The sequence below is a fragment of the Manacus candei genome, unplaced genomic scaffold (assembly GCF_025592945.1).
Source record: "Manacus candei isolate 608988 ecotype Guabito, Panama unplaced genomic scaffold, ASM2559294v1 h1tg000049l, whole genome shotgun sequence".
Lineage (NCBI taxonomy): Eukaryota > Metazoa > Chordata > Aves > Passeriformes > Pipridae > Manacus > Manacus candei.
Window position 1 is genome coordinate 4,630,456 of NW_026138097.1, and position 26,209 is coordinate 4,656,664.

The 26,209-nt window shown below is 40.3% G+C and overlaps 1 protein-coding gene across 38 annotated transcripts in view; it reads left to right on the forward strand.

Moving 5' to 3' along the window:
- Positions 1-26,209, forward strand: part of TNS3 (tensin 3) — a 225,684-nt gene that overhangs the window by 56,608 nt on the left and 142,867 nt on the right. For 22 of the 38 annotated variants that reach the window (XR_007906517.1, XM_051798814.1, XM_051798818.1 and 19 more), the window contains 2 exons: positions 2,345-2,456; positions 23,426-23,463. Coding sequence is in view for 29 of the 38 variants with exons in the window: in XM_051798814.1 (XP_051654774.1) it covers positions 2,345-2,456; positions 23,426-23,463 (150 nt within the window). In the remaining 9 variants the exon portion in view is untranslated. Of the gene's footprint in view, positions 1-210; positions 313-2,344; positions 2,457-3,027; positions 3,110-23,023; positions 23,137-23,425; positions 23,464-26,209 lie in introns of those variants that run through there. The other 16 variants (XM_051798829.1, XM_051798834.1, XM_051798827.1 and 13 more) reach the window with 8 other exon arrangements.

Genomic DNA, 26,209 nt, shown 5'->3' on the forward strand with positions numbered 1-26,209 from the left:
AGTTTATCCATTAATTTCTTCAAAAGTGCAAGCTCTGCAAAACTCATTTTCAAGGAGTTGCAGATATGTCCAAGAAGTTAGACTCTGTAGGGAAGAAGAGAGGATAAAATAAAATGAGAATTGTTTTTCGTAAATCTACAAAGCATAGAAACTGCAGCAACTAGTGGAGATGATGGCATTGCTGATTTTTTTTTTTTTTTTTTTACATAGAAGAGGCTGTGGACATGAGGGACTCTCAGCTCTTTGGGCACAATGGCTGAACCGTGTATGGCACAGAACCTCCTTGTGTTGGATTAGTGAAGTTACCTGGATGTAATGATACTTTTCCTTCCTTCCTAGACCTCTGTCTCTTCAAAAACTTCTGTATTTTCAAAGCAAACCCCTCAATCATGACAGAGATTTTTCAAAACTAATAAAGTTGATCTGTTTGCCATCAAGTATGTGCATATGTAATTCTGGAGTTCGGCTGTTCTTTTTTTTTAATATAAATCATATGTCTTACAACATCTTTCAATTTAATCTGAAGTAACATATTGCAAATGCCAGCAGTTGGAGATACAGGGAAATTTGTGATTTTGATTTCTACAGCGAGTGATTAAAGTGTCTAATGAAGCACTGTAATTACAATTCAGTTTTATTTCTCAAGTGTTTTATCCCCTGCTTGAGCCTTTCAAGGATGTGGACTATTAGATTATTTCTTTTACTAATTTCTGCTGATTAATACACTTCACTAGTGGAAAGATCCTGAGAGTCTAGACTAAGGCTTATTCCTTCAGGCCCTGTAATTTCTACCATAGTGTTTATGGAAGTATGTGAATTATCTTGGTTTTACACTGTGGGTAAGACCAGTGATACTTCCTGAAGCTATTCTTAAGATCAGGCTGACTGTGCATCCCCACTGGGGATGGCCTCTGAGCCACTAGCCTGCTCAGTGTGGTCAATTACTGCCATTTGTGTTCCTCAGGGCTTCTTTGGCGTTTTGGGTAGGCCCATGTGGAGGTAGTACTTAGAAGGTGACATTCATTTTTATGGCTGTTCTTGTGCCTATTGTGGCACTGTGTTGTAGTTATGTTTGGAGACATTTTGCCTAGAGCTGCATGTTGAGTTGCTTAAAGCCACAAAGAAATCCCATGATACCTCATTGCCACGTTACCTTGTGTGTTGCCCATACACTGGGAAACTCTCATCAGGTGTATGGATGGAAGTTGGGTGCTGCGGTGGTCTGGCTTGGCTGTGGAGGGACAGCTTTCTGCTTCTAGATACTTGCGCTGCTAAAGCTCAGCACAGGTGTTAGTGTTAAATGCAGGCCTGTTTGCAGTACTGACTGTAAAAAAAGTAAGGTGCAAATGTGAAATGAAAATGAAGAATATGAAGAGACATTTGGAGATTTTCATGGTCTGGTGAAATGTATTTTTGTTTTTGAATAGGTAACTGATATTTTCAAAAAATCTGTCAGTGAAAATGAATGTTGTTACATGCCTTCCAGAGGAGATAATGGCTGTCATAGGCTTTTGGTAGACTCCTCTGTTTTGTTATCTAAATGTTACCTAAATGTTTCCAAATTTATAGAAACCATTGCATATATGATACTGACTTTTTGAGTTCCATCCCCAGTTAGAAATTTCTTTATTGCATTGTATTTTAACATGATATTTCAGCTGCTGTGACACTGTGGAAATAATGTTAGTTTAAGCTAGTGTATATTTCTTATGCAGGAAAGAAGAGATTTTAAAATTAGTGATGTGTGCCAAAGTCAGCTTATATGGATGCTTTCCATTTATTGACCAAGACATTATTAAGACATCCCAATCTACCTTCTGCACCAGATGAGTTAAATTTGCTACTGTGATAGAGCATTACTTAGGGTATTTTTAACTAGTTTAACCTGAACCAGTGCTAGTTTTTATGTAGATAAGACCTTAGGTTGGAAGACTGTTGGGTCATGTCGTAGACTCTGTTCCATATTTCCTCTTTAAAGGTAAGTCATAGAGTGAGTTCTGAAATGACAATAAAAATGAATTGTCTGTGTCCTGATATGCAAGAGGTTCCTCACATTCTGTTGTTTCCTACTCTTGAAAGTAAAAAGCTCATGTTGTTGAACAAGAGCAAGGATGAGCGATAGAGTGCAAGCACTAAATATACTACTAAATATAATATGACAAATTATATTAGATGTACTACTAAATATTACTACTGCTATATTTATACATTTATTATAAATGTATATTTATATACATACTATATATGTACTACTGTTATATTTATTTTAGAATTATTTATATTTCACTTAAAAGTATAACTCAAAAGCTGAGTGATGGTCTGATGTTATTCTTCTTGCTTCCAGCCTCAGGAAACAACTTCAAGGTCTCATACCTTCAAAAACAAGTCTTTTAAAAAATCCAGAATCTGTGGAATCTGCAAACAAGTAATTGACAGCCAAGGAATTTCTTGCAGAGGTGAGTAATGTGTGATGTGGTGTTTGCTTTCTTGTTGTGTAAAGGAAATTAGTTCTATATTGATGTTAAAATTTCTAGGAATCCATGTTTCTGGAATTCCCCCTGGACTAAGCATGTATTACCTTGGTTTATTTCCTTCCTTTTGTATGATAATGTTCTCTGCTTTTGTCAGGCAATAGGTTGCTGTAGTAGCTAATTAGGCTTGTATAATCCATGCTTTTAGTACTGTGCTATTCAGACAGGTTCCAGAATAAGGCAGTGCCTGTGGAGGCTCTGTGAGGAGCATGTGAGTGATGTGTACACGGTGGGTGACAGATGCCTCTGGAATTCAGTCTCCAAATGAGGAAGTGTGTGACCCTCTTTCCCTGAGGCATGTTTTATCTACATTAATTTGCAAAAAATCACAAGAGCAGCTGTGTATTTATTTAATTTTTCCAGTTGTATTATGCTCTGTCTAATCCTTAGTCCTTCAGTCTGATCACTCGCAAAAAGAATAAAGATCTGGATATACAGACTAGAGACTTTCTGCCCCTAGCATTGCTTCCTGATCCTTACTACTGTTTTCTCTCAGTCTTCTCCCTTACTGTGTAGAATTGAGCCTACTTCTCCATGGGATGCCTGTGATGAAATTAAATGTTGGGAAAGCTCAACAGGTACTTTCTGCATGTTGTTCAGGGATAGGGCTTTTGATCCCCTGTGCTAGTTCTGCCTGGTTAATATTCAACTCCAGTTATTCCATGTTAATGAAACAGTTTCTTTACTTGCTGTATGTATAGTTTACTTCCTAGAATGCAAATGCTATTGTCTCTTCATGTAAAATGTAGTGGATATTTCACTGAGAGATGTTTGCACCAACTTCCAGTTCTGGTTGGATCTCCTTCTCCCACCTTTTCCCTCCCATATTCTTCAGACACCTTAGGGTCCCTCCGAGGGTTTGAGAGGGAGGTGAAAGATTTGGATGTGGACGGAATGTGGCCATTACCTGCGCTATGGTGCAGACTTTACAGATGAACAGCTATGTATTCAGCATTATAGTTATCATCATAGGAGTGGTAGTTATGTATGTATTTCTTTAACATATTTCTTCTGTCTGTCCTTCTGAAGGTTGGTTCTTAGGATTTACTTGTTTTCAGTTTAGCAGAAATAGTATTTATGGAAGGAAGCCTGCTTAGTGAAGGAACTGCCTTAAGAACTTCTTGATCCGGTTCAGTGTAAAAAGCACTGTACCAGAAGAGAATCAGTGCTTTGAATCATGGAATCATTTAGGGTGGAGAAGACTTTAAGATCATTGAGTCCAACCACTAACCCATCACTTCCAAGTACACCACTAAACCATGTCCCTAACTGCCACATTTATGTGTCTTTTAAATGCCTTGGGGAATGGTGTCTCAACCACTTTCCTCCAACCCTGGTCCTTCACACACACTCCCCATTCAGATACATTCATGTCTGTGGTACGTCTGTGTCTATATCTAAGTCAGTCCGGGATAATTTTCTCTAGGTTTCTGGATGCAATTTTCAGAAGGAGCCCCTTGATACTATCACATAGCCCCTTTTGTTGATGTAAGCACCAGGCAGACCCGATGTTCTTTGCTCTTGTTACATTTTGGTTGTTGATTGTTTGATGCTTATCTGCGAGATGGGAGCAAACAGGAGTTGCACAGTGAAGTGATGATTCCAAGTAGTTTCAATTTAATAAGAACCCATTTGTATTTTAACTTACAGCATGGACTTCATAAAGAAGAGTTCTGGAAAAGCTGGAACTGAAAGTTACCTCTTTCTTTGCCAGCACTGCAGTAGTTGAAATGTACGCTAGTACCGTGAAAGTCTGTTAATATGAAGAAAAATAAACTAGCTGTTTTGGAGTCAAATACTGGTGCTTTTGGTAAATTTCCCCTGATGTTGCTGAATGAAAGTGTGCAAATCGGCATTTCAGGAAAGGGGGGCAGGGAGGGGAGAAAAAAAGCCTTTAGTTAAGAAGAAATAAAGTTTGTCTATTAATGAGAAAAATCTTGCTTTTTAACAGTTTTTTAACAGAAAATAACAGCTCTTTGTACAGGCTGCAGTTTCCTTTCAGTCTGTGTCTTATCAGTTAAAGGAAATTTACATGTGAGAGAATTGAGGGAGGGGAGAACTCCAGATTGGTCAGTATGTAGTATTTGCTGTTTATCTAGCAATGAATCATTGACTTGTAAGGAAAAAAAAAGCTATAACTAGGTGTTGTGTTGGTTAGACAAGCTTTCGTTAGTATGTGGCAGACATTTTTGGGATGTGTTTTTTAGCCCTGTCTTGCAAAATGTGTCCTTTTCTGGTAGCAAGGTCTAAATGCGGTTTCTAAAAGCTTACTGTGAACAATGAACGATTGAATGAAGGGTACCCTTGAATGATGATGTCCCTTTGTCCTTGTGTACTTCAGTCCACCTCAGTAAAGCGTACTCAGTTACAGTTTTTCAGCAAAAACAGTGGCATAAAGCAAAGACAGATTTGAAGAAGGGGAAGCTCGTGGCTGTTTCTGTGCCTGGTAAGCATGTTTGTCGCTGGACAATGTCTTTGATGCAGATTCTCATTATGAAGTAAGGACAAACAGCTGTTGATTGATTTCTACCATACCTGCACATTTTGCAGTAAACCGTGGACCACATGACTCCCCATATCTCTTCAGCCCTACTCAAACTTGAATGGATTTGAACTCTGGTTTGATCTTCCCTGAAGTACAGTTCAGTTTAATTCAAGGCCAAGCAGATAATACATACTAATGGCACATATTTATATAGTTAGTGAAAGGCCTGCAATGTTACAGAAGTATTTTGATTTTATTTTTTATTTATTTTATATATGTAAAATAGATATTCAAAATTTTCTATTTTACTTTATTTTCCCTTGCTTTTTTTTGTGGTTGTGTTGTGATCAAATGATTGTTAGTGTAGAACAGAGATCTTCTTAGGTTCTTTGAATCTCTAGAAAGTACTTTTCTGGCAATTAAAAAAACTAGAGACCAGATCTGGGAAATGTGTGTAGTTTTAAATAATATAGTATTATTTCGTAGCTCTTAGAGCATTGATGTGATGAGTGAAATAAGTATGAAAACTTGAAGCACTGTACAGATGTCTTTTGATGAAATTCTTCTCACCTCCAATTGACTATTAAGTGACCTAGTTTAGGTGCTGCTAATGAGGCTTTACATGCAATACAAAGTATTCCATAAACTAAATTTTGAACTTAAAGCAGTTAATGGTTCTTTGAATGAACTGAGTATCTTTTTGTTAATCTAACTCGTCTATGACTGTCTTGGCTGTGGAAATATATGTTGGAATGATCCCAGTAAGAGTTCTTATAGAATTTTAGTTTCTAATTTTTTTGTGTTTTCCTGAAAGCCTTTTTTCCTTGATGGTTTGACTACATAAGAGCTTTGCTTTCTTCCTTTGAAATCATGTATATGTATGTATATATATGAAACTTTCATACTTTGAACCACGTATAAATGTTAGCCCAAGAGGTGTTAAATTATGTTGGCATGTGCTGTTAGCTATATTGCTAGCAGAGAAATGCTTACCATGCTATTATGGGCAAGCTGAGTGTAACAAAGAATACAATTCACCTTCTTTACTATGATAAGTTATTATACATCTGTATAATAACTTCTGGGTTGTAAGTTGTGTTAACATATGATTTCATGCAATTGTTAATTGGCTTACAGTAAATAAGTCCTGAACTGTTTCATTGAGCATGAAGTGCTAGTAGAAACTATATTTTCTCATCAAATTACAATATCTGTGTATAATCAAGAGCTTCCAGATGCTTAAAGATCATAGGTCAGGATTTGAAGAGACAATTGGAGCTGTTTTTCTCTAAGAGGTTTGGTATTTTCCTCTGAAATTCACCTACTCATTTGTGACTGTGCTTGTGGTTGGGTAGTGATCCACTTAAAGTCTCATTTTGGGTTAGCTGGAGTTACCCAATACAAAGAGACCTCTGTATTTAATCAAATATTTGTTGTTTCTGGCAAGTCAAAATACATTTTTACATTAAGATTCGCTTGGAGCCGACAAATTGTTTGGGCATACCATGTGTGTAAATATATGCATATTTAATCTTATATAATTATATTGCAGGTGGTTTTATATACTCTGTTTTTCAATAAGTGCTAAGTTCAGTGATAACATATGGGCATCTTAATAATGTGCAAAGCATGTCTCTTTTTACAGGCAGACAAATTAGAAAGCTAGGAATGCCAAAGGAATTTGTATCATGCTTGGGCCAGTGGCGTTACACTTGGCTCTAAATGGCAAAGCATGTAGTGAGGAAGAGGCGTTTGTGTTACTCTGGTTTCCATGGAGTGATCCTTATGAAATAAGATCCTGTATTACTAGGCACTTACATGGGTGTATTATGAGATCTGTCAATCTATTGATTTTATAATACATATTATACATATGAACCCCCTGTAAATTCAACAGAATGAAACCATCTTATAGTTAATTATGGCAATAGACATTGGTTAAATAACCATAAGATCATTAATGATGGCCACAGGCATACCCATCTAATCACGTTAATCTTGCAGTGTGGGACATCTTTGAGAGGATGAAAAGATTGTCATCAAATTAAAAGGGGTTTTCGTCATATCACTCTTTTCTTTCTGCGTGGTGTTTGTATGTACGCTTACATGTTTTTTTGAGCAATGATCCAGCAAATCATATTGCCTTCTGTGGGACTATTTTAAGACAGCTTTAAAATAATTGCTTCAGTTAATAGTTAAAAGATTTACAATGATGAATCTCTTGTATGTGTGGTTCAGACTTGTCAAGGAACAGCAGAATACAAACCAGAAAACCATACTATTTTTCTAACTGCTGATTACCTCCGAGTTTAAATCAGGACATGCAGGCTATAGGATCAAAGAGCATGGTTTGTTTTGTCCCTAGAGCAGATTAATAGCTCACAGCTGCAGTGAACTCCAAGGAAGAGAGATTACGAGTTGGTCAAGCAAGGCTGAGTTAGGTAGGGACCCATGCTCTTGCTATAAAATTTCAGTTGACTGTCACCTTGTTTGTGAAAGTCATCTGGGAGGATATCCAAGGGAGACTGCATGAATTGTTGTAGTTACAGTAGAGAAATCTTTTTAGTACCCCTTCAGAAATGGGTGGATGTTGACCCAGACATGAGTGGTGCAGAGTGTCCTGTTCTGGGAAGGAGGAGACTGAAAAAAGAAATGTAGCCCATCTGTGGCCTGGGAGGTCAGCTCCTCTTCTCTAGACAAAAGGTGCACACAGTAAATAGCAAGTTCCACTAGATTAGTAAAACGTACTCTAATTAACAGAGCTGTACAAGGTATGCATTTATATTTCAGTGCAGAGCTTAGATAGTGAAAGATGGAAGCTATGTGCATTATGGAAGTTATGTGCATAACAGCAACAAAGACATGAAAGGGAAGGATGAATAAAGACTTACTGGAGCATAAGAGATACAAAAGAAGCCACTGTAATTAGTAAGGAGTACACAAGTGGTACATAAGCATCCTGGCTGAACACAGCTCTCTCTGGAGCTAAGAGAGATAGTAAAATTGACAGCCTCAGTGGGAACTGGGGGAGGGGGGAGGAGTTTTGACAGAAATCTCTAAGGTAAGTTTCTACTAATTTAAAAATAAAAAATACACAAGGCAAAGACCTCTAGTGGAATGTTTAATGTTCACAGCTGGTAGATGATGTTTCAGAAAATTGTCTGTATTGAAAACACGAGTTGCCTATTTGTTTACCTCAGAAGGACCAACTTAATCATGCCAGAATTTGATCTATGGTTATAAAATTTATTTTAAAGTTAAGGTTTAAATCTCAGAGTTCTCTAAAAAGCTGCAGTTTCTGTTCATTTCAGCTAATAAATAAAAAAAAAAAAAAGTAAATGTGATCCTGTATGCTTTCCACCTCGCAATTTTTGACAGGAAAGCCAGGGACTGCTGTTTGATCTGGTACTCCTGCAATTTTGTAAGCTTAGCCCACTTGAAGAGAACCTAAAATTCCTAAGGGTAAATTAAAGTTAGAATTACCTGCTCTAACATGCAAATTTGAAATGAAATACTACCATCATTAGAGTGTACAGTTTGAATGTGATGAACTTGGTATGCCATGGGGTGAGAGTAATCTCAGTGTAAATCTTGATGCATTTGGCTTAAAGTTCACCCTTCTAATTGGCTTCAAAACAAGGGGTGGGGCTGGGGGAACAACTACTACGGCAGACAGGAGTAATGTATAGGAAGATAAAGAAAAGATGAGTGAGGAGAACCGTTGTAACACTGGAGAGTTTGCTCCAGTACATGAAGAAAGCTACAAACATAACTCAGTTTAGGCACATTCTGGATCTGAACCCTGTAAATAGGTAAGAGTTGTTAACTGTTAAGTAGTTGTTAACTGATTTTGAACAGCATTCCCATCTATTGTCATTAATGAGATTTAAAAAATACCCTTAGAAAACGTGCCTACAGCTGTGTAAGTACTTAAGGATCATACTGATGGTCTCCTTTGCATAGCCTATATTATTTTTTCTTCTGGTAATGGTCTTTGTCACTTACATTTTCCATAGGAGCTTAAGAACATCTGCGAATCAGAACTTCAGGCCCACTAGGTCTTATCCACAAAATGTTTCCTAGCAATATCAGTTTTCTTACTTATTTTGGAGATTGCCCATTTTAAGCTCATATCCTATTTTTCTTTGATCCTTGCTCTGAGCATGATTCATACAGGTTGGTAATATTCTGCCTTTGTAACAGCATCTGTAAGAAATTCAAAACTAAACACCACACACAAACAAAACAAACAAAAAAAAGCCTCCAACCAAGGACTTTTCAGGATGAAGTTAAAATGATAAAAGTTAGACTATACATTCCACGGGGGGGCGGGGTGGGGGGGTGGGAAGAAAAAAACCCAAACAGAAAAACCACCTCAAACTCTACCCTTTGATGGTCAAGATTTTTCTACAAGACAAGAAGAAAGTGGGAGTAAAGAAAGAGAGGTGCTATTGCAGCACTAGTGCCAAAATATTTTTCTCTTAATAAAGATTTTCCACTGCTGTTGTCAGTAACAAGTAGAATATTTTTTCTGTGGGAAGGCTCGTTCACAACACTCTTTACTGTATAGCCACTCCAAGTAAAAAAATGTTGAAGCTTTGCACAAATTTCCCATAACTGTCTGTTAGCCTTCATCTTCAAAAACTATATTTGCAGTCACTGTCATGAAGTACTAGGAGCAATATTCAGATGAAGAGACAATGGCTGGCTGAATCTAAAAAAAGAACAAAAGAAAATCTAGAAAAATGTTTTGAGGCATAGGAAGTGCACCAGCAGATGTTGCTGGAGTGTGTCTGTTAGACTTGTGAAATCCTTGGCATGTAACTCTGAGAACTTCTTAAAAATGGAAGTGTTTACTTTTGCATCTAAAGCCCAGTATTTCCAGCTAGGGTACTCTTCCCTCATCCCCTGCACAAAGGGGTGGGATAAGAGTCACACAAAACTGCTTCACATAAAATTGCATACCGATTTATATTTAATGCTGCAAATAATTTCCGTCTGTCTGGTTTTCATACTACTTTCCTTTTGACCTTTTTCTTAAGTCGAATTGTTGCAAAGCCGGTAGGAACAGGTCAGCAGGAAAGTGTGTGTTGGTGCAAGTTTATTTCTAACAATCTGATCACAGTATTATTAAACACTCGTTGAAATAAAAATAGCCGGCAAGCTGCATATGTTGCAACATTTCATCCACAAAACCATTTCAACCAGACTACGGTAGCCAGCAGCCATTTAAGAGATTTTGGTCATATATGGCTTTCTGTACCAAGCTCTGCCTGGAGACCCTGTTGTGGTGGCCTTACTATGCATTTGCAGAAACCAAATTAAGGTGTTTTAACAAAAACACCTTTTCTTCAGAGCCAATGACAGGCCTGAGATACTGATCAGTAGTGGTAGCACTAGCCTATGTACTAAAATTGCTAGGCTTTATCACTACTGCAATGGTCTGATACCTATCTTACCTGGTATTAAGAGAGAAGACTGGAACTGGGAGCTATAAAAACTAAGTCTTAATTACACAGGTCTTTTTATATGCTTGGTTTAGATTACATTTTGTTGTGGATCTTCAAGGACTCTTCTATTACTGTCAAAAGATAGGTGTAATAGCATCTGTCTGTTTTGGGAAGCTGCATTGGAGGTACTGAGGGAAAGAAAGCGTCTTTTAAACATCTAAACCTGTGACTCGGTATCCCAACTTGTTTTGTCATCAGGAAGTTAAAAATTAATATCGAGGCCTGTAGAGTCTATGCTTTCGGGGCAAGTGATTTTTCTTAGAGATTAGAAAGGTATTCAACTGGGTTACATCTCTTAGATTCTCTATTTGTATGCAAGTTTCTGCCCCAAGAGGATTCCTGAATTAGCTTGTTTCTACCCTTAGAACCCTTTCTACCCTTTCTACCCTGTGTTTGTTTAAAAACAAACACAGAAAAACCCACTGTGGAGAATCACTCGATAACAGCTGTGGTTAAGTGCAAGGTTGTCCTTATAAACCAGCCATGTGTAATACTCACTGCATGTGCAGTGTGACAGAATGTTTGTATGGAATATATGAAATATATTGCCATACCATATGACCATTAAATGCTAAAATCTGTCAAGGTGCATAGCCTTTACCACACAGAGCAAAAGTTAAACTCTTTGTCCTGTTAAATCATAAATCGTGCTGTGGTTAGTGAAGTAGTTTCTTCCTTTACAAATACATTGCTATGGGTTTTCAAAGAGCATCTTCCATGCAAGAATGTAAAAATCAGAACTTTGATTTCACAAAAATTTTGGGACTTAAGTCTGAAAACAACGACTCACCATGTGTGCAAGTTTCGAGCTGGCTTCCCGCCAAGTCCCCCAAAGCTATAGCAAATATATATATATATATATATATATATATATATTACATATGAGACAGATACACAAAAGGAGAATACCACACGCCGGGGGGTGGGGGGAGGGAAGGGGAAGGGAGAAGGACAAAAAGGGGCAAGGACTGAACAAGCCAACCAGCCAACTGAAGGTAAACTAGCAAAAATCTCACCACTTCCCTTCGAACAGGCAGGATGACTAGACACAGCCCAAGGCTCTCCCCTCACGCGTGGCAGATAACGGTAGTCACTGTAGGCCTCAGCTCCAGATAAACCAGACCAAAACAGGGACCCGCCGTTCTCGAACCTCGCCGGAAAGGAAGAGAGCGAGATCCCTCCCGCTGGCTTTATTTATACCTCAAGTTACGTAAAGGAATAGCATGGAAACTTCCGTGATCACTTTTCTAGTTCCTTCCTGGTTACAAGTTGGTCTCCAGGAAGGCCTAGAGTGAAACCACCACATTCTCCACCCGTTATTCCATACTATTTCTTTACATAACACCTATGTCTCACGTTCGCCTACATCCCGCGCATATGTATACACATATGCATATATATATAGTTCTTGTTGGTCTCTCGGCACAGTTGTCTCGTCGTTGGAAAATCAATATCAATGTCAGTTCAGTCCAGATCTTTGGTCTCCTCAGTCACAATTACAGTTCTGATTTATGGCTGTTTCATCACTGGACTGTCTCATCACCGGATACCAGCATCAGCTTAGTTCAGGTCTCTCTCTCATCTGGTGACTGGCTTCCTGTAAAAACACAACTTAGGACATACAATTAGTTTTTCCCCAAGGCTAAGTTTCCTTGAGGCACACACTGGATGACTCCATCCTTCCTCATTACCCACCACGTATGTCCTGGCCCTTGAGCAAAGACAATCCCACGAATGGGTTTGTCTTGGCCTGAGGCAGGGGTAACCCAAACAGCTTTCCCTAGCATTCCCCTCAAATGGATTGCTGGAACTTTATCTCCATCAACAATGTGAAGGGATTCTGCCTGTGCAGGGCCAGCTCGATTGACAGAACCCCTGGTGTTAACTAGCCAGGTAGCCTTGGCTAAGTTTTTGTCCCAGTTTTTATAAGTTCCTTCACCTAATGACTTTAGAGTGGTCTTCAATAGTCCGTTATATCTCTCAACCTTCCCAACAGCTGGTGCATGATAAGGAATGTGGTACACCCATTCGATACCATGTTCCCTCGCCCAAGTGGTGACTAATTCATTTTTGAAATGAGTCCCGTTGTCTGACTCAATACGTTCTGGGGTCCCGTGTCTCCACAGGACTTGCTTTTCAAGGCCCAGAATGGTATTCCGGGCTGTTGCGTGGGGCACTGAAAAAGTCTCTAACCATCCCGTTGTTGCTTCCACCATGGTAAGTACATAGCACTTACCTTGGCGGGTCTGTGGCAGTTTGATATAATCAACCTGCCATGCCTCTCCATACTTATACTTATCCCATCGTCCACCATACCACAGGGGCTTCAGTCTTTTCGCCTGCTTAATAGCGGCACAAGTCTCACAATCATGGATAACTTCAGAAATGATATCCATGGTTAAATCCACCCCTCGGTCTCGTGCCCATCTGTGGGTGGCATCTCGGCCTTGATGACCGCAAGCATCATGGGCCCATCGAGCCAGAAACAGCTCTCCCTTCTGCTGCCAGTCTAGGTCTACTTGTGACACCCCTATCTGTGCAGCTCGGTCCGCTTCTCTGTTGTTATTATGTTCTTCATTAACTCGCTTCTTGGACACATGGGCATCTACATGGTGGACTCTCACATTCAGACTCTTCGCTCTGGCAGCGATGTCCTGCCACAAGTCAGCAGCCCAGATGGGTTTTCCTCCACGCCTCCAGTTCATCTTCTTCCATCGGTCTAACCATCCCCATAGAGCATTGGCTATCATCCACGAGTCTGTGTAGAGGTAGAGTCTCGGCCAACCTTCTCGTTCAGCAATGTCCAGGGCCAATTGGACGGCTTTGAGTTCTGCAAATTGACTCGACTCGCCTTGACCCTCAGCGGCTTCTGCCACTCGTCGGGTGGGATTCCAAACGGCCGCTTTCCACTTCCGGTTCCTTCCTACAATTCGGCAAGAACCATCAGTGAAAAGGGCATAACGCCTTTCTTCATCTGGCAGCTGATCAAATGGCAGAGCTTCTTCGGCTCGGCTCACTGGCTCTTCTTCTTCTTCTGCCAGACTGAAGTTCCCACCTTCAGGCCAATTGGTTATGATTTCCAAAATGCCAGGGCGATTCGAGTTCCCGATTCGGACACGTTGCGTAATCAAAGCGATCCACTTGCTCCACGTGGCATCGGTGGCATGATGCGTAGGGGGCACCTTCCCTTTGAACATCCAGCTCAAGACAGGTAATCGGGGTGCCAGGAAGAGCTGTGCTTCGGTACCAATTGCCTCTGAAGCTGCTCGTATACCTTCATACGCCGCTAAGATTTCCTTTTCCACAGGGGTGTAATTGGCCTCAGAACCTCTGTAGCTTCGGCTCCAGAAACCCAGTGGTCGCCCTCGCGTCTCGCCAGGCACCTTTTACCAGAGGCTCCAGGAGGGACCTTTATCTCCAGCTGCAGAGTAGAGCACGTTCTTTACATCTGGTCCCGTTCTAACTGGTCCAAGAGCCATGGCATGTGCAATTTCTTGCTTGATCTGCCTGAAAGCTTGTTGTTGCTCAGGGCCCCACTGGAAATTGTTCTTTTTACGGGTCACAAAGTAAAGAGGGCTCACAATCTGACTGTATTCTGGGATATGCATCTTCCAGAAACCTATTGCTCCCAGAAAAGCTTGGGTTTCTTTCTTGTTTGTGGGGGGAGCCATTGCTACAATCTTGTTGATTATGTCTGTTGGTATCTGATGTCGTCCATCTTGCCATTTCACCCCTTGGAATTGAATCTCTCGGGCAGGTCCCTTGACTTTGCTCTTCTTGATAGCGAAACCGGCCTCGAGGAGAATCTGGATGATCGTCTGTCCTTTTTTGAAAACTTCTTCTGCTGTATCCCCCCATACAATGATGTCATCAATGTACTGGATGTGTTCGGGAGCCTTACCCTTCTCTAGTGTGACCTGGATCAGTCCATGACAGATGGCTGGACTGTGTTTCCACCCCTGGGGCAGTCGATTCCAGGTGTATTGAACGCCCCTCCAGGTGAAAGCAAACTGTGGCCTGCACTCTACCGCTAAAGGAATGGAGAAAAACACGTTGGCTATGTCGATGGTGGCGTACCACTTTGCTGTCTTGGACTCCAACTCGTATTGGAGCTCCAACATATCTGGCACGACAGCACTCAACGGTGGCGTAACTTCATTTAAGCCACGATAGTCCACAGTCAGTCTCCACTCTCCATCGGATTTACGCACAGGCCAGATGGGGCTGTTGAAGGGTGAATGGGTTCTGCTGACCACCCCTTGGCTCTCCAATTTTCGGATCATTTTGTGGATAGGGATCACAGCATCTTGGTTCATCCGATACTGTCGTCTGTGTACAGTTGTTGTGGCTATTGGCACTTCTTGATCTTTAACTCGCAGTAATCCTACAATGGAAGGGTCTTCTGAAAGGCCAGGAAGGGCAGACAATTGCTTGGACTCCTCTTCAATCACCGTGGCTACACCAAAAGCCCACCGGTACCCCTTCGGGTCCTTTAAGTATCCTCTTCTTAGATAGTCCATACCAAGGATGCAGGGGGCTTCTGGCCCCGTCACAATGGGACGCTTTTCCCATTGGTCTCCCGTCAAGCTCATGTCCGCCTCTACTACTGACAATTCTTGAGACCCTCCTGTCACTCCAGAAATAGTAACAGTCTCGGTACTCTTATACTCCGAAGGCATTACAGTACACTGGGCTCCAGTATCTATCAAGGCCTGGTATCTCTGAGGATCCGATGTGCCAGGCCATCGGACCCACACAGCCCAGTAAACCCGGTTATCTTCTTGGTCCCTCTCCTTCTCCTGGCAGAAGGCAGGGCCCCTCTACTGGTCTTGATCAGAGCATTCGTCGTCAGAGTTTGACTTTGACTTCTTAGACTTTTTGCCGTTGTCGAAGTGGACCTCCATCTTCTCGTGTTTCGGCGATCGCAGTTTCTCTTCTAAGAAATCTCCGTCTACTACATAGACAACTTTCTTGTCAGTCTTCTTTCGCTTCAGCTCCCTCACTCTAGCTTCAAGCTTAGAAGTGGGTTCACCATCCCACTTCTTCATGTTTTCTCCTTTACTACGAAGGTATGCCCATAGTTGGTTACGTGACCAACGCTTAGAGTTCTCTTTCCTTCGACGTGTGAATGACAGGGATCGTGAGCGAGATCGAGACCAGGATTGAGGTCTAGGTCGAGGTCGTCTTTGTCGGTCCCGCCGTGATCTTCCCATTGGCCTTTCTTGGTAATCTCTATACCTTCTGTCCTCTCTGTCTCTAAGGTCGTCCTCATATCTGGAATATTCATAATCTCTCTCCATTCTTTCCCTATTGTAGGTGCGTCGGTACAGGGGATTGAAGGAGTCTTCCATATTTTCCTCTATGGTTCTTATCCAAGCATACATAGTGTCCACGCTTGGTTCCTCCATCTTTGGATTATATACGGGTATCAAGCAGGAAATATATGGTTTAGGGGCACCTTGAATTACCTTTTTCCACATTGGTTGCGTGCAGGGAACATTCTCAGGAACTTGGATGTCATAATAATCTGGATCAGAATAGATGATCTCCAGCATGGCCAATTCCCGTAGGTATTGGATGCCTTCTTCGGCAGTCCTCCACCTTCTTGAAGAACTCTTCAGGGACTCCTTAAATGGGTATTTCACTCTCACCGCGTGGAGGATTCGGAGCCAAAGACTGGACGCCATTTTCTCCCTCCCCATTTCTTGCTCTATCACAGGGTCTCGAGCAATGGATCCCAACTGTCGTGCTTCATCACCTTCAATTACATGACTATCAGCTTCCTTGTCCCAGCATCGCACCATCCAGGTGAGGACTTCTTCACCAGGCAAGCGCATATAATCTCTCCGTAAATCTCGAAGCTCTCTTGTGGTCAGTGATTGTGTAATTTCACTTTCTCGCATTATTTCTTGTCCATCTCTCCCACGTAGAATCTTTTCCACCTCTCTCTTTACTCTTCCACTCCTACGTGGGACTGCTCCCACTTCCTCCCTATATCTCTCATGTGGAGGTGGAGACTGGGCATGCCGTGGGGATAAGCTTCTATATTGTTCATACCGCGGAGATGGTTTCCTATGCCGTTCATACCGTGGGGATGGACTCCTACGCCGTTCACGCCGCAGAGATGGACTTCTGCGTCATTCACGCCGTGGAGATGGACTTCTATGCCATTCACGCCATGGGGATGGACTCCTGCGCCGTTCGCGATACCCCGCGGGTGGAGGTAGTGAGTAATCTTTCGCGTGCTGAGATAAGGGCCTCCTCCTCCAATCATTCACACCTCCAAGAGAAGGTTGGGTCTGGAGGGGTAGGGATAATTCCCCCTCCAATTGAGGGGGATGCTTTGGCTCCTTCTTTGCGTCTTTTGTAACACTGAATGTGTAGTCAGGATATAAATCATCAAGTGACAATATACCACCGGCCATTTGTACTGTTGCTTTCTTTTCTCTTGATGCTGCTCTGTATTCCTTTGGGCGTGCCCCTAGTTCTTTTGGACGTGCTCCTTCCCGTGTAGCCGTTTCTTCCTCTCTGGTAGCTGCTTCTTCTCTTCCAATCGCTCCTTCCTCAGTCACAACCACTACTTCCTCTCTCGCAGTCGCGCCTTCATCACTTGCTGTTGCTCCTTCTCCCATTGCTGCCGCTCCTTTGTCCACTACGTCTTGAGTGAATTGGATAGGTTCTTCTGTTGTTTCTTCTTCTTCTTCTTCTTCTTCTTCTTCTTCTTCTTCTTCTTCTTCTCTTTCTTCTGTGCGTTCTGGTTGGGGAGATGGGTCCGTAAGTTCCTTGATCTCTCTTACCCACGTCTTCTTCTTCTTCATAGGGGCAATGGTGACCTTCCGGTTCTTAGCTTGAGTCCCGGTTCTAGTGGGCTTAGTAGAAATGGCATTGACTTCAAGTTGTGTTTGGACCCCAACTTCTGTGGACCTAATAGGGACATCACTGGTTTCAAGTGGTGTGGTTTGGGTTTCTGTGTCGACCTTAACCCTTTGAAGGTGGTCTATGGCAGCTCGATAAGCATTAGCCAGGCCCAAGCACAAAGCAGAGAATTGCATATTCGGATCTTTGTAGGAAAAACACCCTTCTGCCAAACAGTGGACCATCTCACCAGAATCAAACATTTGTTCTGGTGTGAACTCCCGATTAATGGGGGGTGACACATGTCCTACTAATCTACCGAAATCTCCCCAAGCTCCATGCCACCCGGGGACTGGCCTGTCTGCAGCCCTTTCCAAAGTTCCAGCGAGTCCCTTTGAGGTGTGATCTTTCCTACAAGAGGGAAGGCAACGGAACCCCATTCTTCCAAGTTTAAGGAGCACTTCCAGTACCTTTATCAATGACAGTACTGTTGCAATAAGATTTATATAGTAATTAGAGCCGATTTTAACCATGGGGATCTCCTTTACCAAACCTTCGATGTCAAAATTAAAGGATGGAAGCAATTCGTTCCATCCATCCTCAAGGGTGTGTTAGGCCTATAGGGTAGCCTAACACAGGTGTAAAGATGGCTAGAATTATAAGACAAATTAATGAAATAGCCATTGTTTTTTGTTATTATTTCTTCTTGATCCCAAAACAAACCTTTGTTTATATAAACAAAGTTTCCTTGGCTGCTTTCCCAGACTCTGGCAGTGTTCCCAGACCTGTTCCCAAAACAATAGATTGGTTTGCAAAACAACACCGAGCTTGGCTGTCTTCCTGGAAAAATGTTTATCAAAACAAGCCAAACTTAACCAAAATATCCCACTCCTGACACCAAAAATGTTGTGCAAGTTTCGAGCTGGCTTCCTGCCAAGTCCCGCGAAACTCGACAACAAGGACCCACCTCCCAGAGAGGGAAAAGAAAAACCAAGCAGCCAAAGCTATAGCAAATATATATATATATATATATATATAACATATGAGACAGATACACAAAAGGAGAATACCACACACCAGGAGGGGGGGGGAGAAGGACAAAAAGGGGCAAGGACCGAACAAGCCAACCAGCCAACCGAAGGCAAACTAGCAAAAATCTCACCACTTCCCTTCGAACAGGCAGGATGGCTAGACATGGCCCAAGGCTCTCCCCTCACGCGTGGCAGATAACGGTAGTCACTGTAGGCCTCAGCTCCAGATAAACCAGACCAAAACAGGGACCCGCCGTTCTCGAACCTCGCCGGAAAGGAAGAGAGCGAGATCCCTCCCGCTGGCTTTATTTATACCTCAAGTTACGTAAAGGAATAGCATGGAAACTTCCGTGATCACTTTTCTAGTTCCTTCCTGGTTACAAGTTGGTCTCCAGGAAGGCCTAGAGTGAAACCACCACACCATGTTTGTCCTTCTCTCTTTAACCTGGCAGCAATATTGGTAACTTACAGGAGTGTACTGGTTTAAAGGTAAACCGACAGGGGAAATGAATCCAACTCAAAACAGAGATTATAAATAAGAATAACAATTTAATAAAAATAATACAATAAATACAATTATAAAGACAAACAATTGGTTTTAACCCACCAAACCCAAATGTATAACCCAGCACCCTGGGGCATGAACAGAGTGGTGTTCGTTGGGCCCCCTGAGTCCAAAGTAAAAGGAGAGGGAAAACCTGTTGGTGAGAGTGCTTTTGCAATCTGGTCGAGAGTGGTGGTCTCAGTCTGGTTAAGAGTGGTGGTCACAGTCCTCCTCTGGATCCCATGAGTGGTACCGAAGTCCCAAGACCCCAAGATTATATATCCTCAGATTCGGGCAGGAATGCCCAGTACCTCCCTCAGGGCAGGGAGTTCCACAATGGGTGTGAGGACAGGAGCATCCTCCTATCTCGCAGGCCTCTTAACACCCAGCTTATAGCTTGAGGGGTCAGGCATGCTCTGGGCAGCAGCTGCAAATGGTCTATTGATAACAGTTTCTGGGAAATGGCATGGAAGGCTATAGAATACACAGTTTTGGGTTACACCCATATAGCGGTGAACTGGTCCCAGCTGTTCTAACTAGGACAAGGAGTTAACACATCTTCATTTTGATGCAAAGAAATGTCTTTTTTTTCTTTTTTTGTTTTCTTCACCCCCCCTCCTTTCTCCTCCTTTTAAGAAAATGGATTCTTGGATCTATTGTTTAGGAGCTGTTTTGAAGTATAGTAAATTGACTAAATATGGCTTGGTCTCTGTTTTATTACCAACCAGCTTGGGACAGTTGTTCTTGGAACTGGTGCCAAAATCCTTGAACACAAATTTGGAAAGTATGGTATTTGCAAGAGCTGATGTGTGGGATGCAGAAATTCAGCTGTTCAGCTGAAGAACTGAAGTAACCTTGTAGAGTGTGACATTGATTAAATCCTCTGGACTGTTTTGGGTACATTTTAGAATTTGAATATACTTGGGCTACAGTCTTGAGGAGAGCTGAGTGCTATTTCACTTGTGAACTTTACCTGAAGAATGCCAGTTTTCAGTAGAAGATGCTTGTTGAGATCTTTTAAATGTAAGTTGTATGTATTTTCCTTAGCATACTAACAGCACATCAGTTGTTCAGTTATTCATATGCTTTTGCACTGCATGTTTGTTGCACTGAAAAGACATGTGTTGCACGATTATGATATAATACTGCTTTTTTGGCCTTAGAAATTTCCAGAAAGTGCATCTCTAATATTTAAGGCTTTTCATTAAAAAAAAAGCTGGCACATTGAACCATGATTCAATCTCTCTGGCAATCTGGTAGTGATTGAAATAGTTTATCTCTTTGCAAGTACTGTAAGTGCCTGGGCTGAGATAAAACCAGCATTGGACTGAAGTGTTGCAATCATCCAGGTAAGACAGTTCTGCGATGTAGTAGAATTCATCGTAGCTTTAGCACAATGAATTCTAAATAATGAAATATCAAGCAAATTGATTTTTCTCTGTGGATAACTGTTGAATTTACTAGTGTTGCTGAAGGGATCTCTCACTGTTCTTGATGGTAGCAGCTATAGCAGAGAAACCCATATGAATTGAATTCTAAAAGGATGTACCTGGAAAGACAACAGTGCTTCTCTCCAATACTCATCTGTACTCAGATACTGGACTGCTACAGCCTTGCCCTTATTCCATTCACTCTTTCTTAGTGTGCCCATATGCTTCCTCATACCCAATTCATGTTATTTTCTTAATATCTCCTTCCCTTTCAAATGCTGCAGATACTTCTCCCCCCCCCCCCCCCCCCGTGATCTCCTTTTGGAGTGCTTATTTCCATCCAGTTTTATTATAATCAGCTTTATTGGATATTGAAGAAGAAAAGGTAATGACTTAATCTAATCCATACAAGTGCTGGATTTAGATATGAATAGGATGTTTCTGTATGCTGAGGAGGAGTAAAGCAGTCTTTGTGAATGAATCAGATCTCTGTGCTCAGAACGTAATAGATTTGAACACCTGAAAAAAAGTACATGGTTTGTTTCAGTCAGAGAGCTTTGCCTGATGTTATTTGACTGATTACCTCTTGAAGCTTTAGTCTTTGTTTTGTTTGAATCTCATAAATATAGCAATATAGTTTTGTTTGTGTTTTCCCTTTAATTGTGTATGGAGTTTGTATGATCTATTTCTGTGTTGCTTATGAGTTTGAATGAGGTGCTTCTTCAAGGCTGAATCTTGATGTTGCTATCCAGGCTAAGCTCACGTCTGACTTGAGTGATTTCTTTCCAAAAAAGACAGTAAGTACTGTTGTGTTTCACAAGAGCAGAAAACACTGACTTGTTACGTGGAAGCTGAAAAAACTCAATGCTTGCATTTACTGTTATTGACATCTTTAATAGAGATTTTGTGTTTTGTTGGTGACATTTGTGATTTGGTTTTGCATGAAACAGTAGCAATATCATGGAAGTTTTTCATGGAATGAAATCTATTTTTTGTATTTCACCTTGCCTCCCAGAAGTCTAGGTTTAAGCTAACGTCGCGACGGAAAGCTCTAGACACCTCAATATGAGAATCCAGGAACTTCGTTTATTGTAGATTGATAGTAGCTTAATATACACTCTATAATAGGTTCATGAATATTACAGAAATCAGGCTCATTATTGGTACTCGGTTAGGTGGTGATATCATCTTAACTGCTTTCCACTGTTTACACAGGTGGCTCATTAAGTGCCTTTGTTTTGGTAATGCCTAGCTCCTGTTTCTCAGCTCAATTTAGAATACCCAAGGACACTGCCGCTTTCTCACGGCCCTGCTATCTCTAACTTTCTCATGGGCCTAGGGAAAACTGCATCTTATACTTTAGCAGTAGTCTTTTACTTTAGCAGCTCATCCATAGCCTTAGCCATGTTCATATGTCCTCGCATTTCTAACCAATCCTCTACATTAAGCATCAGGAAAGAACATGAAAACCTTGCCTGTAATATTAGGGTTTTCTTACAGATTTACTGTTTTATTCTTTTTTTGTGAATGTTTGTCTCAAAGTAGCTTATAGAATAAGCATATAATATGCATATTTTTAGAACATATTAACCTTTTGCAAAGTTAAAGCTAATCATGCTGATTTAAAATATGGATTCTACTAGACAGTTTTGGTATGTTAAATCACTTAATGAATTTAGTTATTTATTCCATATGTCACACAAGAAAATGAAGCTTTTTATTATGGATTAAAAGCTGTCTTCTATTTGCTTTAAGGTGATAGCATTTGTAAGTGGTGTGTGGCTATAGATCATTATCAGTGATAATAGTTAGAGTAGTGTATTTGCATCAAAGCTAATAAATTTTTAGAATAAAGACAACTGATCCTGTGAAGCACTCTGAACAAAGAACTCGTTCCTGACTTATACGTGGGGAAAATAAGTGAACATAGCATGTACAAAACTGAATAGAAGATGGATCAGTAATCCTTTCTATTTTTTTGCCCTGAGAAGTGACTGCAGCATAAGGGTTTTTCATTCAGCAGTTAATGCACTTGAATCTGAAATGAGTTTTTGCTGACCTCACACCTTGATAGTTGTATCTTTCCTGTTGGGTCAGGCTGTATATCTTCCTCTTGGTAGAAACATCAAGAAACAAGCATGACTTTCAGCTTCAGTGGTCTAAGGTTAGGCTGCAGTTAATTTTCCAGTTAAACCTCTGTGGTATTCTGTAGCTTACTGATCTTGGAGACTGAATAAGTAAATTTTTCCTGAATTTAAAATTTAGTAAGTTTAACTCATGGTAGGCCAAAGGGTAGACATTGCATGGAAATAAAGGAAATTTCAGTGTAAAGAAGGAAGTGCATTTAAATGGAAAACCAATTAAAACCAGGCTGTGTCAGATTCTAGCTATTGTGCTGCTGCATCATAGTTACATTGCTGCTCATCTGGCTGCTTTTTAAGTTAAGTGGTGTTTTCTGAATCTAAACTTGCTGCTACAATTAATCCTTTCCTGCTCTTACAGGAATTTAAAAAACCTCAAGTGCTTATGCCTTGGAAGTAATGTTTGCAACACTGTATAACCTGAATATCACATTATGAAATTATATTCTGGCCAGTCATAGTTGCCTGTGAGTTGAAGTCAACCTGTTTTTCTTAGGTTTCTGGAGCTGCTGATATGACTAAGATTCACAGGTTACTCTGGGAACAATTTCATCTTACTGTTGGTGTTATTTAAGTGGTAACACTTCCAGCACATGTGAAGCTGTAAAAGTAAGTGTCAAGACAATCAGCTCATGACGTTTAACCGGACATATGTTATCACAAGCTGATAGAATGCACAAATCTGATAATGCTGCTGTAGTTTAACTAATCTTTCAGGAATGGGTGAAAACTAAATGAATTTCTTTTTTTAGTTTAGTTTTGTTTTGAAGTATATAAATACTTTTATATATACAGATTTGAGTTTGGCCTGATCTCTTGTAGAAAGCTGATTTAAAGAAAGGAGAGGAGACAATCCACATACTCTTTTACTCATATATTCTGTTTATTTTTGTTTTAGTTTGCAAATATGCCTGCCACAGGAAATGTGAAGAAAGGGTAAGTGTACTTACTGGCCTCTCTTTCTGCTGTTGATCCTATGTATTCACAGTCGAGACTACAAAATCTGTATCAACTAATAAAGAATAAGATGATTATTAAATCAGATGCCTATCTGGGATATTGTTCTTACCATTAATAAAAAAAAGGTACCTATGTAGTCAAAACATTTGCAGCAGTGGTTGAATTTCTCATTCTCCCACAGGAGGACGTGTTTTCAGTTGAAAACAGCAAGTTAAGTGGGTGAAATACAAATCACACAGATCTGCCAGAAAATAAAAAAAAAAATATATGAGTGAATAAGGTGTATATAGGTATCCATACACACCTATATATTTTTACAGTACCCCTCTAGGTGTTTCAGAGTGTATGTGTATACACACACCTATATATGTAGATATTAAAATTTGTACAGCAACAGAGATTTAAAGGCAAACTTTTGGCATTGGGATATAAAAAGCACATTATTACTTTTCAGTAATTGCTGTAGATTCCCCTCAGTTCAGTTTCATTACTAGATTTTTATTACTTTTAAAGATCTTCAAGTTCCTTTCACACAAGTTGAAATCAGTATTTCCACGGTCTCAGGTGACTTAGAGTTTCCCCTTGCTAGATTTGTGTAAATCAGAGGCATTTACAGAGCGTTGCAGTCTAAATCTAGGAGTCTTGGAGGGCTTTATTTTACTGGAAGCACTTTAATGGGGTAATATTCCCTTCTTTTAACTTAAACATTTGATTAGTACTTGCTATCTGTATAGACAGCGTTTGTTATAGTTAGAGAGCACTGAGCTTCTGGACACCACGGATCTAGTCCTATTACCTGTGTTGTTGACTTGATGTTTGGCCTTATGCAAGGATTTGTTTTGTTCAATGCTTCCAAGAAATATAACTAAATTCAAGAGAAGACCTCTACTTGTGAAGGACTTTGAGATTTTTTTCAGGCCGTTTGGGGAAACTCTAGTAAACACAAGTTTCATTTGGCCGAGCATCTCTCATTTTGAGTAAAAATGGCACATGTGCATTTGAAAATCACCGTGTTATGTGGTATGCTGAGTAAATGCAGAATTCTGGGTTTTTTTAATGAAATAAGATGATAAAATACAGTGGTAATTAAATTTGCAAGTAAGGTATTACCTTTTAAAGGGTTTTATCACCTATTTACATTCGATAATGATTTGTAATAATGCTATAGAAATGGTGGTCCAGAAGTAGAAGTAAAACAGTTTAGTAGAAAGAAGTATTTTTTTGTTAGATCAGATGATGTAATTGATCCCTCTTTGCACAGTAGCTTTGGTTCTCCAAATAGCACTTGCAATATGGAATTCACTGGTTCTGTGACAAAGAATCTAGTTTGTCGATAACATTGGTAACTTGGAGATTTGCTTGGGTAGGCGCTACACAGAACTAGAGTTTCCTGAAATGATGATACTTAAATGATGCTGGAGACTGTTGTAATTCTTTAAACTTGTTTTGGAGACAAATAATTTCGTATGTGTAACATATGTTAAAAACAGAAAACTGTCTTTCAACTAGTATTTATGCTCTCAGGATGCTGAGTGTTGAAAAGACTTAATATACAGAGTGCCAAAACTATATAGTAGCCTAACTATCATCAAGATACTGGCATGCTTTATAATTTTTGAAGCGTACTTCATTTAGCATGTACAAAGCATGTATTGCAGAATATAAAAAACCAAATTCTGGAAACAAGACTGAATTTAATAATCAGTTATTTCTTACAAGAGGCTTATTTTCTGATTTTTCAGAGGAGTAGTAAGCCAACAAGTAGCTTAAATTCAGAATCTTTCTATGAGTCTTCTCTGCCTACTTGTATAAGGCTCATGACTTCGGCACTCATCAGTGTGGTGTACACTGGTAGTGCTGAGCTAGGACAGCCCTGTTGCTCTAGCGTCAGAAACTACATCAGTTGCATGTTGATGTAAAGGAGAACCTAAAAATGCTGCCCTGCTTCAACAGTGCCAGGGTGTTATTAAGTTGCTGAACCATCGTGATACCTCTTCTGATCATGGGGAGTTCTCATAAACTTGTCATTGACCTTGCATAGATTAAGCTATTGTAATGTATTTGGTTTTGCAGCAGGCTTATTTAGAACTAAAGCCAACTTTTCAAATTTTATACCAACATATAATACTGTCTCCATTTACTTTTAAAAATATTTTGTGCTTTACTCATCTGTGCTACTTTTAAGTGATGGGGGCAGAAAACCACTCTAGAGGAAAATAGTTTCTATTCCCATATGTATTATATTTTAGAATGCTCTCTAAAAGGCAGTGTTTTTTATTTCACTCTGAAAAACATCATAAGAATGAATTCTGAAAGAATTTTTTTTTGCTGTACAAAACATGGTTCATTTTTTTGACTGTCCTGTATGGCCTCAGTCTTTGCATGCTTAACCTAGAAATGTTTCTGTATTGTTCAGATGTATGTACCTAGTTAGTGTTCCCTGACATTTCTGAAACTGCAACATGTCTAATGCCCCAGGGCTTTACTCTGGATTTTTTTTTCTGGGAACTTGAGTCCTTTCTGTTTTGTAGCTTATTCTTGGGACACATCTCTCTGCGTATGATAGGAATGTATGATCTGTAGGAATATTTAGTTGTCCCACCACAAGGCTTTCGCTTAGCTCTCTGTCTTGGGATACCATTTTTTTTCCTATCTTTTGCTTTTACTCTGTCTGTTAGGTATGTGGTATAGAACTGAGTCGTTGAAAGTTGTCATCTCAGGA